This window comes from Mixophyes fleayi, chromosome 9 (assembly GCF_038048845.1).
Source record: "Mixophyes fleayi isolate aMixFle1 chromosome 9, aMixFle1.hap1, whole genome shotgun sequence".
Lineage (NCBI taxonomy): Eukaryota > Metazoa > Chordata > Amphibia > Anura > Limnodynastidae > Mixophyes > Mixophyes fleayi.
Window position 1 is genome coordinate 49249653 of NC_134410.1, and position 20200 is coordinate 49269852.

At 37.5% G+C, this 20200-nt stretch overlaps 1 protein-coding gene across 1 annotated transcript in view; it reads left to right on the forward strand.

The window, feature by feature from the left end:
* The window catches only part of TRPC5 (transient receptor potential cation channel subfamily C member 5), a 262565-nt gene extending 246203 nt beyond the window's left edge, over window positions 1–16362 (forward strand). The window contains exons 8-11 of the mRNA XM_075184312.1: window positions 8285–8491; window positions 8717–8758; window positions 10047–10136; window positions 14154–16362. Of these exons, the coding sequence (XP_075040413.1) occupies window positions 8285–8491; window positions 8717–8758; window positions 10047–10136; window positions 14154–14855 (1041 nt within the window). The 3' untranslated portion in view covers window positions 14856–16362. The remainder of the gene's footprint in view (window positions 1–8284; window positions 8492–8716; window positions 8759–10046; window positions 10137–14153) is intronic.
* Window positions 16363–20200: the final 3838 nt, after the last annotated feature.

Here is a 20200-nt window from a genome sequence, read left to right on the forward strand (position 1 = left end):
TCCTGTATATTAAGCAACCCATTTAGATTGCTGCTTTTTTGAAACACCAAACTGCTCTAGGAGTCTCTTTAAGTCTTTTTTTACTACATGATCTTCTTGAAGGTAATACTGTAGGTCACTCAGAGGTGGAACTAGCAAGCTGCGAGCCCCGATGCAGGGAGGTGAGGACAGGGAACCGGGTCCCACAGCTCACTAGTGCCCTATGCAGTGGACCACATTATCTCCATGGGCCCCAATGCACCGCACCTGCTGCACCAGCGGTAGTTCCGCCCCTGAAGTCAGTCTTCCCCACCAATCACAGTATGACCACTCCTTGCTAAGTACAGTCTAGTTACATGAATGTTCTGAATTGTGTACCGACATACAAAGCCAAGATCTCATTTTGTAAAATGTGATTATTTAAATTCAAAAGGTCCCTGTGTTTCTTCACAATTATCATTATTTTTAAACATACATAAGGCTAAAATGAGCAGTATTTAGGAGAAAAAAGTGAAAATTTGAAATCATTGAAAACGATTGTTCTTAAGTGGCAATAGGCAGGACTTTCAAGTAATCCGTTCCCACCAAGACAAATACATGCCTGCCTATGCCTCAGTTCCAACGATTTTCCAGCATGACAGTCCAGAGAGGATCCAGACGGCACATCTCTGCCGTCTGGAAGCTGTCCATAAGGGCCATGGTTCTAATATTTGAGTTGAGGTTCAGGAGGGAAAATATTGTTGCCTACAATTTTCCTTTCAATGCATCTAAAATGTTCCTAAATATAGATGCCTTATATGCACTTTGCCATGTTCAGTGTAAATGTTAGAAACCTTCCTATGTACATATGTAACCGTAGCCAATTCTCACTAGCGTACGAGATGGTTCTTGAAATTTTACTGGTAGGTTTGACTTCACAAGGCCCAATGAGTATTGTCCTTCACACTGTCTTGACAAATAAATTACTTTTTTTGTAGACATCATCTTGCTGAGAATGTCTGCTGGATGCTATGTATAATGGTAACACACTGAGAATGTTGTATCATTTTTCATAATAAAACATCCAATGGTGGCACTGTTCTATCAGTGTCTAAGGATGTTACTTTGTTTTACTGAAGAAGCCAACAAAATTGAAACTAACCCTCATTCATATTAATTATTGCAAATATCGTTTTTATTATTGTTATTATTAATATTTTATTGTATATTATATATATAGTATTTTGTATATCTTTATATACTTTATATTAAATACATTTTTATAGCAATCACACTGAGCTCTTGACTTGCTTGTTGGTTTCAATATGATCACTGCCAGAATATTGTGTCTGATTAGGTCCCATGAGTAAAGCTCTAACGTGCATATCAAATGTCTGTTTATCCAGTACAATAGATCACATTCAAAGACTAGAGAGAAAGCAGCTTGCTTACAGTTCAATAAATTAACTAAATGTACCCAAACAAAATTCAAGGCCAGATGCATTTGTTTGATTTATTGAACTCCAGGCTTGGCGGATGCTCTTTGTTCCTCTGTATTTGATACGGTGCCTAGAAGCACAGTGTGATCACAGCACCTTAATGTGAACTTATTTGGGAATGCTGTAAGTAGGTAGCTTCACATATCAATGTGGTCTGTAGTTATGATCACTGTTCCTGTATAATAATGAGTGTCAGAAGGGGATGGGGAGAAAGCACCAGATTATTGATGATGAATTAAATGTATTTTATATAGGAATCACGATTTCTGGTCCTTGATGGGACATTTATCTAGTCAAGTTACGTTGATACATCCATTTATATATCCACAAAAAATAAATGATTGAAAAATAGATATGTTTGAGCCTATATGCCATCCATGTAACATTTCAGTTTTGTGTCTATTAGATGACAAGTGGTATCCACTATATGACCCACCTGTGTGCGTACTCCTGAAACCTACACTCTGTGCACCTGAGTTCTCTTACAAACCAGTAGTTAAGGCACACTCATAGACAATGCAGAGATCAGTACAGCATATCTATCTGTCACTTCCAAGTAGTCAGTTTCATATTTATTTTTTATTTTCTTTAGAACAATGTCATTTAGGTTTTTCTTAGGGTTTGGAGTTAGGGTTAGCATAGGGTTTGCATCTTTCTTTTCAAATTAAAAAGGTTGGCTTGGGGTGGAGGATCACTATTCAGGTAAGCAGCCGGGGGGAGGATAATACAGTGAATAATAATTTTTATGTAATGCATCTTTTTCTTTATAAGATGCTGTTTGTGTTAAAGGTGTTTTCCTCTCAATATTTTTATTTTACCAATCCTATCCCTCTTTCCAGAGTTAAATATTTTGCTATAAGATGCTAGCCATATTTGCCTAATAATCCCAGTACTACAAAATCACTACTGATAATTGCTCTGTACAACTCTGGTCTCCGATCATAGTATAACGGATATTATAATCAGTTATGCAGGAAAGCATGGTGAAAGTTCTTTAGGTGGGATTACAGCACTCGGTAAGGCTCCTTTACTAACATTGCATTTCAAAATTACTTTTATCTGCCTAGTGCAAGTTAAACAATAAAGCAAGTGATTGGTTGTTATGGTTCAGTAAAAATGTGGCAACTAAATGCATTGATGTTAAATGAGGCCTAGGGGTATATTTACTAAACTGCGGGTTTGAAAAAGTGGAGCTGTTGCCTATAGGAACCAATCATATTCTAGTTATCATTTATTTAGTACATTCTACAAAATGACAGCTAGAATCTGATTGGTTGCTATAGGCAACATCTCCACTTTTTCAAACCCGCAGTTTAGTAAATCTAGCCCCTAGTGTCTGGGGTCTGGATAATGGTAAGTTGCTGAAGGAGCTAATTACTGCAGCCCCAGATATCCATCCTCACAACAAACCATATTGTTGGTTGCCTTGGTGGCACAGAGGTTAGTATTGCTGCCTCACAGCACTGAGGCCATTGGTGCGATTTCATCCAGGGCCCTATCTGTTTGGCCCCTTTATGTTCTCACTGAGTTTTGTGGGTTCTCTTCAGGTGCTCCAGTTTCCTTTCACAGTCCAAAAATAGGGCAGCACAGTGGCCTAGTGGTTAGCACTTCTGCCTCACAGCACTGGGGTCATGAGTTCAACTCCCGACCATGGCCCACACTCCAAAAACATACAGGTAGGTTAATTGGCTGCTATCAAAATTGACACTAGTCGCTCCCTCTCTGTCTGTCTGTCTGTCTCCCTCTCTGTCTGTCTGTCTGTGTGTGTGTGAATGTGTGTCTATATTAGGGAATTTAGACTGTAAGCTCCAGTGGGGCAGGGACGTGTCTATATTAGGGAATTTAGACTGTAAGCTCCAATGGGGCAGGGACTGATGTGAGTGAGTTCTCTGTACAGCGCTGCGGAATTAGTGGCGCTATATAAATAAATGATGATGATGATGATGATGAAATAAACTGGTAGGTTAATTGGCTTGTGACAAAACAGACCTTAGTGTTTAGGTCAGTGATGGGCAACAGGCGGCCCTCCGAGCCTTCACACGTGCTGCCCAGCTCTTTCCTGCTTTATTGTCAGATGTGTTTGTTATAGCTGGTAACACTTGTTTAAAATGTCTGCTGCCATATATTTTACAGATAGTTGTCTCTCTCTTTGATTAAATCTATTGTATTAACTTATTACTGACACTAAGGGTAATGGGCATCCCTTTTGAAGGTTAGACGACAGAAACATGCGGCCCCTGAAGTGTTTTAGGTTGCCCATCACTGGTTTAGATGAGGAACTTAGATTGCAATCTCCAATGGGGCAAGGACTGATGTGAATAAATCAATATTCTCTGTAAAGCGCTGGTGGCGCTGTACAAACGAACAATTTTGCATTATTAACAATACTAGTCACCGGTATTTATTTAATTGAGTGCAGGCTGTACCATTGCTTGTTTAAGAATATGGTTACCCAATCCAACTCTTACCGTTAGCTGACACCTCCTGTGACAAGCGGAGCATCTACAGGCCCCAGAATGATATTTTACATGCTAACTCTCCAGACACAGAATGGCCTAGGAAAACATTGCGATACTTCAGCTACTGCCACACAGCTGTTATATTGCTGTGTTAATTCATTACTGAATTGTATTTTTTTTTTCTCCAATTCCTGTATTGTTGCTATGCCGAGTACAAAATCACAGCAGCAGATTACATGGACTATAGTACCACCATGTGGTGCATTTAGATATCACCTCAAAATTCTCAATTCAACAAACACATTTACTGAAATAATTTAAATTAGAATGTCCTATACCTAATGTAACAAGTTCCAACGTTTTAAAAAGAAAATCTTATAAACATGACCTGGTTCTCCATATCCATCAAAAACAATGAGAAACAATGATGAAAATTTAAATAAAAAATAAAAATTATATAATATTCCAAACAATGCCAAACCTTCTCAAGTGTTGACTAAATTCATAAATTCTTTCATTCTGCCACACGCCCAAGTTTTCCACATTTAGAGCTATGGTATTAGGTAAAGAGATTACTACAGAAGAGATTGGCCAAGCCATAAAGTACCAGAAATCTGGCAAAGCACCAGGCCCAGATGGTTTTACTGCCACTTATAAAAATCTGTCAACATGTTTTACTTCTATCTTTAATAAAGTTATAAAAGGAAAACCTTTCTTTCACAAGGATTAGAAGTGAAAATCACTCTTATCCATAAACTCAGTAAGGAATTCCTATGGCAGTTATAAGCCTATATCATTGATAAATTACGATGTGCAGTTATTCTCCACAATCTTTGCCACTAGATTAAACCATGTACTTCCTTCCTTAATCCATAAAGACCAAGTAAGCTTTGTACCCAGAAGGCAAGTCAGGGATAAATCTATAAGGACTATTGATCTTATCCACAGAATTAATACATTTAAGACACTATCTCTACTTCTATCCCTTGATGTAAAAAAGACTTTTTAATGGATTTGGCCCTTTATGCTATGACTAAATTAGGAATAGGAGGAGAATGTGTAACTTGTAGCAGACTCGGCCAGACAGGCAACTGTACTAGAGTGGATTGTCCGTTATCTCCACTTATTTTTACACTTGTTATAGAGCCATGTTTCTTTCCTCACAAGCCTATGTAAAGTAATAAATTCGTACTCTGATATCACTACAAAGCCCTCTCTAACTCCACTGCTCCTTAAGGCTCCATCCTCATCTCAATTCATACTCCCTTTCACCCTCTATGGTCAGCCAACGACAGCCGCCTCGCCTCTCATCTGGTTACACGTCTGACTTTCGCATTCAAGATTTCTCCCGTAGTGTCCCCCCTTCTCTGGAATGATCTCCCTCATTCTATCATGCTATCCCCTAGCCTGTAGATCTTCAAGAGATCCCTCAAAACACACCTGTTCAGGAAAGCCTAACGTTCCTCTGTCTAACCTTATCTGGCCTCTCCTCAACCCACCTCTTCATGATCCTTCTACAGCAATCATTGTTCATCTCTCCGTCTTTCTTCCTCCCTCCTAATTCTGCCCTCTTGTTAATTTCTCCCCTCAGAGTTCTCATCTCCTCACCCTGACCCCCTCACTTTGTGTAACTCTGCCCCCTCCTTTTAGATTGTAAGCTCCCGCGAGCAGGACCCTCTATCCCTCTTGTCTTCCTCCTCCTGTTTATGTTTGCCTTCGGCTCCCCAGCCTCATTTTGCACCTTGATACTAGCTCCCTGCCCTTGGTTCTCCTCCTCTCCCCTGCCTTTCCATCTCAATCACTGTTCTTATCCTGTTAGTTAAGCGCATACTGCTGGGCACAGGTCCAGACTGCTTTAATCAACGCCCCTCCTCTCCTCACTCCCCTTTCTAGTTTCTTAATGCTCTCAAACTCACTTTTAACCTCTTTGCCCTACGCACCAGTTCTTGGCTGTAATGATTTTATTGCACTTTTCTGTTTTTGTATTGCCTTGTATTCCGTGTTCTGTTTTGTTCCTCGCTTTATGTACGCCGTTGCAGACCCTTTGTGGCACCATATAAATAAAAGATAATAATAACAATCTCTGGATATAAAAAAATTACTGCAAGTGAGAAGCCCTTCCCTCTTCATATATCAAGAGAAAAGAGAAGCAGATAGTGTCCCAAAAGTACAACTTTAATTGGTGAATTAAAAAAATGTAAAAACTGCTCAAAATACAAGGAAACTTCCCCCATCTTGTTATGAAGTCTAGCTGTATATGCACACATGGTGTACGTTCACCATCTGCTGGCTTAGTCATATTGCTACTATTAAAATTAATATTCTCTCCCAAATTTTGTATAAATTTCAGACAATCCAAATTCAAATCACAAGGAACACACTTAAGCAAATTCAGAGATCTATGAACAAGTTAATCTGGACAGATAAACCACCAAATTACAATCCGCCACTCTTATTAGGTCTGTCTACTGGTGTTGGTGTTAGGGGACTCCCAGGTATCACTAAATATAATTACTACTAGTTGACTTCAAACTGAAATATCTAGCACTGGAGTTTCTTTAGCTTCAATCTTATGCACTACCAAACTCATTAGGTCTATTGTTACACTTGGAGACCTTATTATTAACCTCTTCCAACATCTTTGGCTATATTTTATTTGGACATTCAAATGAATAACCATCCTGATTTCCCACCCGGGTCTTCTTCTTTACATAGTTATTCCTGGAGGAATATTAATAGTGGACCAAAACTTGCATCTGATTTTATCATTGGGGCAAATTGGAGAACCTCTACATTCCCTCTTCTTAAACAATGTCCTACCAAAAATTCCCTTATACACAGTTATAATCAATTTCTGTTCACAAATATAGCATTTCATTGCCTTTATATTTCTACAGTGTTATTCTGCGTGGTGTGTTTTTTTGGCAAAATCATCCACATGACTCCATCAATCTTTTGCCCTTTAACCATCACACTGTGCCCACTGCCCCTTTCATCATTACACTGTGCCCTGCATCATGCTTTTGCCCTTTCACCATCACACTGTGCCCACTGCCTTCTTCATCATTACACTGTGCCCCTTCATAGTTATACCGTGCCCTCCTTCATCATCACAGTGTGCCCCTTCATAATCACCTTGTACCCCTTCACATTCACCCATTGCCCTCCTTCATCATTACACTGTGCCCCTTCATAATCACCCATTGCCTCCTTTCATCATTACACTGTGCCCCTTCATAATCACTCTGTGCCCTCCTTTATCATTACACTGTGCTCCTTCATAATCATTCTGTGCTCCTTCATATTCGCACTGCTTCCTCTTTATTACTGTGCCTTCCTTTCTTTACTTACCTTTCTATGATCTTCTCATCTGCGGTCTTCTTCTTTTCCTATGCTGTGTTCTTTTCTTTTGGTGCTGCTCCATGTGTGGCTCCTCACTAACAGTGTCGGGACGTGATGAAGCCACACCAGACACTGTCAGTGAGAATGGACCGTCAAGGAGAGCGCCGGGCACCTCAGCCCATCATTTTTTATTTACTTTATATTTTTGCAGGGCTGGTGGAAAGCAGGCAAGGAAAGTGCCCCTCTTGCATGGTGCCCCCGCCTTGTTTACCCCGTTTTACTGCGTTCCACCGGCCCTGAGGGGCCCCCTGGGACTGCCAGGCCCTAGGCCAGTGCCTAGTTTGCCTAGTGGTAAATCCGGCCCTGGGTAGGACAGACCACTCAAAGTGAGACTGCCCAGCTTAAATCAGCACAGTTCAGAGATATGTTAACTGTAAAATCTCCAATTATACAGTGTAATGTGATAAGTTTATTTTTAACTAAATGATAATGTCAAAATATTAATAATGGTTGTTCTACATATCCCTAGTCATTTACAGTCAACACTTACTGATAATTTGCTATATTCTGCATAATATCTGTTCACAGTCAATAGGGCGCTATTGACCAGGTGTTCCCTGAAAGTCATCCCATTTTAGTATCTTAAGAACTAGTAATGTTTCCATCACTGTTCTACTCCGTGTAGGGAAGTAAGCAAATTAAAGGGGTTGTCCTTCATCAGTTTAATTTTACCTAAGAATTAACCAGTCTAACCAAAAATGGTCAAGAATATTTTTAGTAAAGAATACTTACTGTGTGGAACATCTAACTGTGCCATCTATAGCTGTGGTTGTATTCTGTTGATACTGTATTCTTAGTCATTCAGCTTAGCTACTCTGACAGAAGTATCCATGGTGCAGTTATTGACCCACCTATTGCCCAACCTAAAGCACAACTACAGAAATGTGTTGTCAATTGCAACACAATAAGTGCACTACAATATGTACAACTGGCCTGTCTGACATCTTCATACAATTTCCTTTGCAGGATCATGCTGACATTGAATGGAAGTTTGCAAGGACTAAACTGTGGATGAGTTATTTTGATGAAGGTGGCACTCTGCCACCTCCTTTTAACATCATTGCAAGCCCAAAGTCTATCTGGTACCTCTGCAAATGGATCCACTACCAGCTATGCCCAGGAAAATGTGAAGAAGACCTCCAGAAACAGCATGAAAACCTAAAAACCTTCACTGTAAGACATGTTAACTTTTTAATAAAATGCTTTCTCCTTTATAAATTATTCATTTAGAGCAGTGTCACAAACCTCATTGGCTTTTAGCTGCAGATTCCTTTTACACTTCCACAGTAGAGTTTACAGTTCCACTCTCTACAGGACCAACAGGGGACCTTGCAAAACATTTCTGTAAAGTGACTAAACTGATGCATACGTAATTCATATATACATTTTTAATTGCAGGAGAGGCATGCTGACAACCTGATTCAAAATCAGCATTACCAGGTAAGCTCTGCTCCATTGCATTGTTACAATAGTGATTTCTTGGCAATGCTTAACTCAAAACATTTGTGACAAGCAGGTATAGGCTGTCCGTTACAGTACATCCTGTCAGAAAGCATCGGCAGTCTGTGCTTAGAACAGAATAAATGATGTATGACTTTCCTGCAAATGTTGGCGAGTCAAGATTTGGCCATCTGCATATTAAAAGCAAGTTTAACATTCACATTTAATAAAACAATTGTTTAGTATTCGGTAAGTGTGACACCAAAAATAGCATTCTAAGTTTGACTTAATTCAAAAGAGCTACTAAAATAAGAAAATACAGTATGGAATAAATTTGGTAACATTTTTACATTTGTTTATTCAGTTGACTATCTTTGTCTTATCTGGCAGTGAAACAATTGCAGTGAATTAATATTTTATCATTTTCTTTTCTCTATATCCTGTTACCAATTTGTCCTAGAGATTTACAGATGGAGCAAGCTTGTATTAGACATACAGTGTAATCCGGATCTTGTTGGTGTGAAGTAAATGTGCTAAATCATGTCCGATAGTGTGATCTAATCACACACAAGCATATTTGAGTGTGGCCAGTTGGAGGTAGATGGTCAGATTGGCTCAGCACATCTTGCCATAAAATCCTGTCTATTACACACTTGTTCCATCTCCATCTGTACTTTTTATGTATCTCTTTCCTCTCATTTCCCAGCAGCGCTTGTCAGATATCAATTATATTATGGCTAGCTTGCAAATGCCAACATGTATTATTGCAAAAGGGAAAAATCAGGTCAAATTATTGCCTTCTATCACATTTTGATTATTAATTGGGGTTTTGAACTTTCATACAACTTTTATTTTATTGTCTTGTGCACAGTTTCCTGTAACTTTTACTAAGTACATAGCTTTCTCCCTCTATCTTTTTTCTGATGTTAGCTACGTCTTTAGCTCATTTGCAATAGTTTTTTATTTTCATTTCCCTGGGGTGCAACCAACAGCTGTTCTCTGGACACAATTGTATTCAATGCAGAGAGCAAGGTTGTGTCATAACCAAAGGCAACACACACACAAAAAAGTCTGCCTGATTATATAAATATATGGCTGAAAAGAAAAGATGGATGTATTGGTGGAAAAGGCAGAAGTAGAAGCCCCGATTAAAAAAACAAAAACAAATGATGTTGTGTATATACTAAATGTGTGTGAAATTAGTTGAAGATTTGAAACCATTAAATGAAGGATTTATTTTTTGTACTGTAAAACGTCTGACATTCCAGAATGTTGTTCTTCATTGTAGGAAGTTATCAGGAATCTGGTGAAACGATATGTTGCAGCAATGATCCGAAATTCAAAAACCAATGAAGGGTTAACCGAAGAAAACTTTAAGGTAATACACGCAGTCTTTCAGGGCTTCTTACCATCGGTCGTACTTTCAAAAGATTCAGTGTTGGGAAGGGTCATTGACAAACATACAAAAAGGCAGAGCTAATTTTGTGATGTCTCGTGACTTTGCACCATCCAATGGGAGAAGCTTGGTATGCTTTGCAAAGTGCAGATTAGGTTCATGAATGCACCTAGTTTTTCCCTTATGGAAAAAAGTAGATTTTAATTTGCAGGATGGGATTATTTAAATGAGCTGGGTGGACACATTCAGGAAGACATTCCCTGTTTTACAGAAAGGACCAAAGCTTTTTGCTGCCCGCTTCTGATCAGAGGTGATGTAAACTCTACCGCACTCTGCACTTTTAATGGGACTCATTAGTTACTTTACAATTGCAATTTTGCAGGAAAGCACATTTCAAGGTGCACTTCGATCAGCGAAATAATTACCTTCACAGAGTGTAACAAAGCCAGATGTGGTTTCCACTCACTCTCATGATTAATTTGAGATATAAATCAAGCTAATCTGAGATGAAAAACCTGACAGTTAAAATTAACTGATGTTGGTCCTAAAGTGGATGTGGATTGAATCTCCAGGTGATCGTCTAACCCTTTTACTATGTGCATTTCATGTGGTATCCACAAACCACAAAAGTGGAATGATTTACAGGAAGTCACAGGAAGTGGAACGTGGACCTTTAAACGGTCCCACATTTGTACATATATGTGTACATTATTTTTTTTATAGAAAAGAGCTGCATCCGTACACTGTTACAGTAGGTCCTATAATAAACACATTTAATCTAGGATGACATTTAGTTTCTTCTGTTTTTGTGGCATAAATCTTCCATGCATCTGGTTTACTTTTTAATTTTACCGAACAATAGCAGAATTGTGGGATGAAGTTAGAATGTGTGAAAACAACTTGTCTATGGGGAATATTTATTAAAGGCCGCATTTTTAACATGACCGCTTTCAATCCTTATCGCAAAGATAAGGATTCAAAAATTGTGTGTATTTATTATAAAACTTCAACAGGAACAGCAGTCACAAAAAACTCCTGTTCCTGCGAAGACCCCTCTCCTCTCTTTCCTATGGTCACTATTGCAAAGTGGCCACCTTTGCGATAATGACCGGAGGGGACAGCAGTAAGATGCAGTGAGGGATCCGAAGACCCCTCTACCACAATGCTCTTCTCATAGCAGCAGAGCTGAAGAATTACACATACAGTAATGTACGGCCACATTACCGTATGTGTAAATGACTTTTCATTACTTATTAAATTGCGGTATATAGCAGTCCCCATAGACGTCTGTGGGGAGTGCTCTGTATTTAGAAAAAAAATGCAAAGCAGCAGACATCTATGATATTATGATATCTGATGCAATGCAGTGTTAATACATTTGCATGATACTTAAATTTGCATCTGCCGTTTTTGGGGAATTTACATGAAAGTAAGAAGTAATAAAGAGGCCACTAAGTGAGGTGAACATTACACCTAAAGTAGATGTATAGCTGCTTACTCTTCTAAAATCATAGAGCACAATGTCTAACAGAGCATTGCTGAGCAAAGGGGATTTGACCAGTTTACTGCGCTAATTAATATAATTTCACTAGTTACGTTTTTGTGAAATGGTCTACCATGTAATTAATATATATATATATTAAATATATCTCAATCCAATCATAAATAAAATAACCAAATGAGCTGTCTATCCAGAGTGAATAGCAAAGTATTTAATATTATTTTTCTCCATTGGGACTAAAGGTAGGAGTATATTTTTAATTTTCTCAACCTGTCAAGAATGTCGGTAATGGGCAAGAAGCATGCAGACATGTAACTCTGTCCTGTTTATGAACATATGCCATTATAATAGCATGTCAACAATTAATCAGGAATATGAGATATATGAATAATTGTGTGTGTCAAGCACATGAAAGATTCATTTAAGTCACACAGGAAACAATTCTTTCTCCTCACACAGTTGGTCTTCTCACCTCAGCATTTCTGAGGAAAGTTCCATGCAGATACAATGTCTGTTATTTCCCTTCTCTTTATCTCTTTGTCACATAATTAGGTTCCAAATTCTGTTATTAATTATGCTATTAAGCATATGTATACAGTATATCTACAAATACATGTATGTATATGTGTATTATTAAATAGCATTATTTTTCTTTTTTTTTTATTAATTAATGCAAAGTTAGTCCTACGGTTGTTTTTTGGGCCCAACAGTGCATTTCCCCTGGGCTCTTATCTGTATGTGGGTCTCTTGATTTAGGATTTGTTTTGATTCCTGTGTGAAGTCCACATTATTGATGTGTAATAGAATGACAAGCTAGTAACAGTGGCCAACCTAGTTTTCTTCTTTGGACGGCTGAGATGTTGTTTTTTTTAACACAAATTTTATGGCCAGCTACAGCTAAAATTGCTCAATGTGCTATGACACTAATTTTAAGTAACAGTTTAAGTTAATCATTATAGTGGTTTTATGTGTCTGATACTTTATGTAAAGCTACACTGAGAAGCTGGCTTCTCCTGGTGACAGTATACTCAAGGCTGGATTACTTTAAGGCATGGTAGATCTGGACCTAGGGACAGTGGACTATCATACCTGATGAGATTAATTATTCTACAGGGAAAGCATGCTAGACTTTGGTCTGTGTAGGGAACGTTCTGCGTTGAAAGATTGGGGCTGTGACAAGGACACCAAAGATTGTGTGCTTAGACGTTTCAATGATGTAAACCCAACATCGTGTGTGCTCCCAGCATTCATTCTTTAGGATCGTTATTATTACTGGTGTAGATAAATACCCATGACTACCAGTGCAAGATCTGAGCTGCAGACCTCATCACAGTCCATTTATTGGAGACTTTCTAGTTTGGAATTCTCACAAGAATGCTATGCGGTGATGTCATCATATGGTGCTCTTCTTTTAGAGAGTCTCATATAATGGCTAAACAAGTAATGCTGGTGCTTCCACAGTCAAAAAGCAGAGGAGAGAACACAGCAATGTGGAGCCTACAGGCGACCTTGGCCACTGGGCATTTGCTACTGTGGCTACATGTTATGTAAGTCATTAATTATAATTGGCAGTGAATTTTAGAGTACTGAAACTTAAACTATATATATATATGTCTCCTCAAGTGACATTTATAAGTTGATGATGAAAGGGTGTGTCAGTAATTTTGACTATCATTGTAACTCTTTTGTACATATTTGAACAAAGGTGCAGATGTTTGATGTGTTCAGGACACAAAATGGGCACACATACAAATACTGTTAAATAGAGACGTAAGACAGGCGACAGGCACATATGGTTGAAACGACTGTGTTGTAACAAATGTGTACAAGATTTTTAGAATGAACAAGAAATAAAAGTTCTGTGTATTAGATGACATTTAGGTCTCTGTACTCAAGTACCCCAGTGATATCATATTATGGTAGACCAATTTGTGACATTACATTAGTTTGCAGCTGTACTGTGCAAAAGGTGTAGCACATCTAACTATGGCTCAAGGTAATATGTCTTCTATTCAGATACAGTACAGGATGGGTTACAATCAAAGCTGATTGTACTCAAGATATTCAATATCTTTTAGAGCTAAACTTTGGTCTGTTCTCTTACCAACTCCCCAAAGCTGAATCCCATTGTACTTTGACTTCTCATCTGCACTTGTTTCATTACAACACTTTCAGCTGCTTCTCATAACACTGGGATATAATATGTGCAAATTGTACTGTACCTGTTGTTCTCAGGAGGATGCTGCTTAAATAACATTTCACAGACCACCCCAGGAGTAAACACGGGAGAGCAAGTTGTCTTCACACAAGATTTTCAATGTGATTGTAGTTGTTTCCTGTATATACTCATTTAGACAGCTATATTGATAGAAAAAAAAAATATCAATACACCCATAATATTATATACATACAAGTATGTTTAGCCTAAATAACATTCTTTCTTTCTGTTGAGTTAAAAATAATTGCTTTATTATTATTCATTTGTGGTCTTGTTGTAGGAGTTAAAACAGGATATCTCCAGCTTTCGATATGAAGTGCTGGATCTTCTGGGAAACAGGAAACCTCCAAGGAGGAGTTATTCCACCAGTAGCACAGAGGTATCACAAAAAGACGAAGCGACAGAAGAGCGGACCAAGTCAAAAAGTGTGTCCTTCAACATATCCAACAAAAAAAAGGATTTCAATGTCTCAGCCCTTTTTAAGACAATGACTGGGAATGAAATCATGGATGATGCGCCCAAAAGTAATGGCATTAACAAGCGTTCCTTCATTCGCAATGGCAACAAGCTCCAGAGGCTTTCAAGTTCCAAAAAGGAGTCCTTTAAAAGACTAGGGTTACTCTTCTCCAAGATGAATGGACATATGCCAGAGCCACCTACTGCACCAGTATACACCATCTCTGATGGAGTCATCCAGCCTCATTGCATGTGGCAGGACATGAAACACACTGACCAAGAGCCAGAAAGCTCTAAAAGTGAAATTAACCTCAATGAGGTGAGTCAAGGGAGCATTGGTGGACAAAGTCAAGATCATTCTCCTATTTGTACCAACTCCCTACACTGTGCTTCCGACCTCTGCTCTTCTAATGCCAAGCTGATAGACTCAACAGAGGATGTGTTTGACTCATGGGGCGAAGCATGTGATCTGCTCATCAACAAGTGGAAAGACGGACAGGAAGAGCAGGTCACAACAAGACTATAATATAACTATTTAGAACTGCTGTATAATTTAGCAAGTATAGATTTGTAACAATTATCTTTTCCAGAGCATTAATTAAGGTAGGGGTCCTTTCTCATTCCCACGGATGAGTGCGGAAGTCCATTATCAGCGATCTATTTTGCAATATTTTTTTACCGTTTTTGTTTGCTTTTTTTATCAAAGCTTACTATGCTGTCTGCAAGCTTTCATATTAGTCCTTTTCAGCATTAGCAGGGCTTTCAGACTATTGAAGACCACTAAGGGGGAATGCAGAACATGTGTAGCAAATACTGGCTGCACCATAATATATAACAGCTTGTCCACAGCTATACTTCTTCTGATGTTAACCCAAATTTTTTTTTCTGATGCATTATTTCAAATTTTGTATTGCGATTTCCACCAGCAGCATGGGGTTTTGACACACAAATTGTATGCCATGGTGGTTGCAAGTAATGTTAGCTTATTCTCCAAGGCAGTTCATCTTTGAACCTCTCCCAGCACCTTAGGACTAATTTAGATCACCACTATAAACTGATTTGTAACTATACAACAAAGTTCTTACGAGTTATCCCTTTGCAGTAGCCTTTGGCATCTGAAAATACAGCTGTAGCTTCTTGCCCTATCAGTATGTAAGTAACAGGTTTCCGATCTGTGCTTTACAACATGTAGCTGTTTACTTTTGAGAACATTTAAACCAATTCTGCTAGGATCAGCTTGAGATAAGTATTGTTGATCCACAAGTGTTGAAGATCTATATTGATTAACATTGTCCACCTCTAGCATTCTATGAAAGATAATTCCTTGGTTTTAGATTAAAATAAATGCTAATTCTTTAAAAATAAATTAAATGACCTCAGGGGTTCTGGAGCAAGAATAAGCACTTACTCAACAAATAGTTACATTTTAAAGAGGGAAGTCTGTTAAAAATGTCAGGTTAGACATTTATTGATGGGCACTTTATGCACCAGTCACTGGGTTAAAAATCTAAGCCCAAATAGTAAAACCCTTCTGTTGCAATATTTAATGTGTTATGGGATAAGAGGGAAATATGTGATTTTAGACATATATGGTTGTTTACTTTTGGACAGCTTCTCTTTAAATAAACCTGTCCCGCATGTAGGAGACCCCTGTTACCGGAAGCCAATAGTCTGCTAGTAATGAATCGATCTGCAGTTACCCGCCACTTATAGCTTTTCAATAGTGTTCTATTGTAGCATTATGGATGAAGCAAGTCATCAAGCGCCAAGGGTTCTTGGGGGAACCCACACAATTTGCTATATATTTGGCATCATGTTTGATTAAAAAGGGGTTGTCCAACAGTGACATGAAGCATATAGAGAACTGTCCGATAGCATACACATTCCAACAATATTTACATCACTACATTCCCATACACAAGTATTTTCTTGAGAATGTCTTAAAACCAGCTCCAACAAACAGTTGCACTAAAATTACTTCTAAACACCATCTTGATTAGTATAGCACTTAGTAGTGTTAGGTGCATGGAAGGTCTTAGTCTACAAATCCTCAGTCAAACCTATGAGATAATTCATTATTACTTTCTTGAGAGTCCTAGAAGTTCTACATATGACATTCGGTGATTATATAATTATATAACTTAATGGATTAATTACACTGAAGATAGTGCTTAATTTTACCTAATAGATTAATTATCAATGGATATATATACAAAACTAAATCAGGAATATGAGCTCTCATAAGATTGGTGGGGGAGCAAGCACCACTTTTCCTGAAGTTTATTAACTGCTAGAAAATGCTGGCTGCAAACTTCAAATCATTGAATACCATAAAGCACAAGGTTAGATTTGGAAACTACTTCAAGACTGGCTTATTTATAGTCAATGAAATGGCAAGGTGTAACCAACAGAAGAGGCAATCTAGGGTTCTCCAGCTGTTGTGGAGCTATAACTAAATGACCATGGCTGGCAATGCATGCTGGGACTTTTAATCAGCTGGGGCACCGCTGGCCGCCTATAGTCTAGCTGTTTGATGTATAGTTTAGCTAAATATGTACTGGGAAATCTGTATGTATTCAATATTCACATTATGGTTTCATGGGACAAGTTGTTTAAAAGAAAAACTTTTAGGGGCTTTTTTAGGAAAAACACCGTAACCCAATTTCACCTGAAATGCCAATCTGTTACAACCCATTTCTTGTAATTAAGGAACTGTTTTGCACCTAAAAATGTTGCCCACCAGTTAAAGACATTTACTGAACTGGATGGGACAAACAGTACATTTCTCAGGGTGACTGAGCCTTTGCCAAAATAAAATGCAGATTTAATAATTTAAATAAATGTACCATTGTTTTTTAAAATGTTACTCTTACTTTGTTTTTATTTTGGACATGATAGAGAGCAGGAATGCCAAAGCAGTCATATGGGGGATAGTCAAAACCCCTTTTGTATGCAAGCCGTGAAACAAGTAGGATTAGTTAAATCATTATATTTTTAGTCCTGTGTCTAAAATAAATTATCATTGTATGGTCAAGGGTTGCTATATTGTTTTTCTCTGGATATTGTAGTGCATTAAAAAATCAGAAACAGCATTCTGATAAAAATATTAGGCTTAAATTGTTTAAATTACAAATTCACTCATATTTTAATGGTATTTCATGAATATTTAGTAGCGCTAGTCCTAAAATAATATGAGGATGATAAAAAAGAAAGTTCAACATTTTCATTCAGATTTTACATTAATTTTCTTCCAGTTTAAACAAATATTCATGAAAGTGGAGTAATTTTCTTCATCATTTTGACAGTTGTGATGGATTTAGACTTTTCAGAATAGCAGCAAATTGTAGGACAATATTAGTGACAAAAGCAGGAAAAATAAATTCCCTTTATTGGATAACTGAATAGATTTTACTACAATATTTTAAGATTACTTCAAAACTTACGACACATGTTATTTGATATACCATGCTTAATAAGATCTGTCTCAAAAAATCTATTCAGTTAGCCAATGTAGTATTTTTGTAATTCTTCTTTTTCTCCAATTTTCAGAATATAAAGTTATAAATTCCTCTACTACTAACAAATGTTATGATCTTCAGCCGCATCTGTGAACTCTTTTGTATTGTCTGTAAAGCTTGTCTGACACCAGATCCTTCACTGCTTGGGATATACTGTAGTTTGACAACCCAATTCTACCACTAATGTCATACCATGAACAATAAGAAAGCTTTCATCATCATATTTTTCAAGGCAAAACCGGGGGACTTGTTTAATTTTTACAAAAAAAAAAAAAAATGTATTAATAATTTCAATACACTAAACTTATGTTCATCTTTTTTCAAAGGAGTGAAGCGTCACCCAAAATATGCCTTGAATAGATCTGACATTGTTTTAAACTTTATTTGTATGTTGCCAACATTTCAAATTCATGGTAGTAGTGAGGAAGGCAGTAGATTAGGGTTAGAACAAATGTAAGAGCTACAAGTTGTTAGTGGATGAAACTAATTAAAAGGCCCACATTCCCTTCATTTAAAATGATAAATGTGGCATAAGGTAACCAAGACCAGTATGTAGTGAAATATAGTACCACAGGAAACATGATATGATGGAAAGTATCTACTGCCTTGATGGCCAGTGCTAAGATGTGGACAAGTGTTTCCTTTCATTGCTGCACATAGTCAATATACAGCATATAGCGCATTGCGGTGACTGGGACTCACTTGCCTAAACAAAACATTGTATAGTAGTTTTGAATAAAATGCTTCAAGCAGAGGAAACAGCCACAACTATGATAATCCTGTAGGAGGACAGCTGCTGGACCATCATGGCTAGCTGCACTGCATGCCTACCCTTACCTATTCATTTAAAGATAGATATAGATGAGGCTGCAGTACCATGGACCACTAATATCTTCTTGTCCTGAAGACTAGGAAGGCAGATGGACAAGTGTGTGAGTATCAGACGAGGACTTTAGGATGGGTGATTGGATTCAGCAGAGTGATAGAAAGTGATGGTTTTGATGTAAGGGACATGTCATCCTAATGGACTGTGCTTAGTGTGCTAATATAATCTAGAAATAGAAGTTGAAATGTTTTTTACTTACCATCAGCCTCAGTTAATAAATCCATCTGTATGTCTCCTACATATGAACGATGGTAGGAAATGTGGCTCGAGGGGACAGAGTGACAGAGAAACATTCTTCCATGTAACACCGGCCTGTACGTACTGGTGGAGATTTAAATTGTGCCAGTGGAAAGATATGTAGTTAAATGGTGGTCACATAACTGATCATGTGTCCAACTTCTTCTAATTGGTCTGAAGCTTTATTAGCACTTGATTGTTTCAGAGTAGTCTGCTCATTTATGTAGCATACTAGAGAAATGCAGTTGAGTACAAAAGAGGTTCTTCATCTACCTGCAGCGTTTTTCATTTCTCTCCTCTACTGGAAACGTCAAGGATATAAAAGGAGTTGTATCATTGAGTAATTCCGGCATCAGCACCCACAACTGGTAGATCTGACATGTAGGATTGAATGGTATAAAGTACAAAGTAGACAAGTATTGCACATCTAATGTAGTCTTTGTCTATGTACATCTCAAGAGACAACGGCAAAAATTAGCCAAACAGAAATCTACCTGTTTAGCAAAAAAAAATGATATATTGATTAGACAGAAAGTGTTTTTGTTGCATATTTATTGTAGTACTGCTACAGATTTCGAAATAAAACAGTTCCTGCACATTGTGCCATTCCCTTTGATTATAACCAATTAGGAAGCATAGTTCTTTTCCACTTCAATTATGAGTCAACATACAAATTAAAACATAGTGTTTAGAGGGCATTGCTCTAAAGCAAGTCCCAACATGTTCCTAACATTATTTCATATTCTAAATTATAAGTATAAAAGTATTTTTGTGTGAAAAAGTAAGGACATAACCAAAAATTGTTTACCATTGAAAGCTTGTAAATAAAATGCCTCCTTTTTCTAGCATATTCAACACGCAATAGTTTTAAAGTGCTATTAAATAAAACTTTATTATTAATTTTTTTTAAGTCTAATAAAATAATAAATTTTGTACATAGACTGTCCAATACCAAGAACATATCCATGTATAGTCGCGGTAACTAGCAAGACAGGTTCATAATATAAGACTTGTACAGCTGCATGGGCTGTCACTTGTAATGGAGACTTCAACTGGTTTATAATTCTTTCATTTGGATTACATGTATGTATAAATACTTCTTCTTTCCCTGAGAACAGCAAAGTATAGTATGCAAGGCATAATAATAAAATAAAGATTTATACCACACAAAACTACATTATTACAATATACATTTAACTGTGATAAATACACATTTAAAATGATAAAACC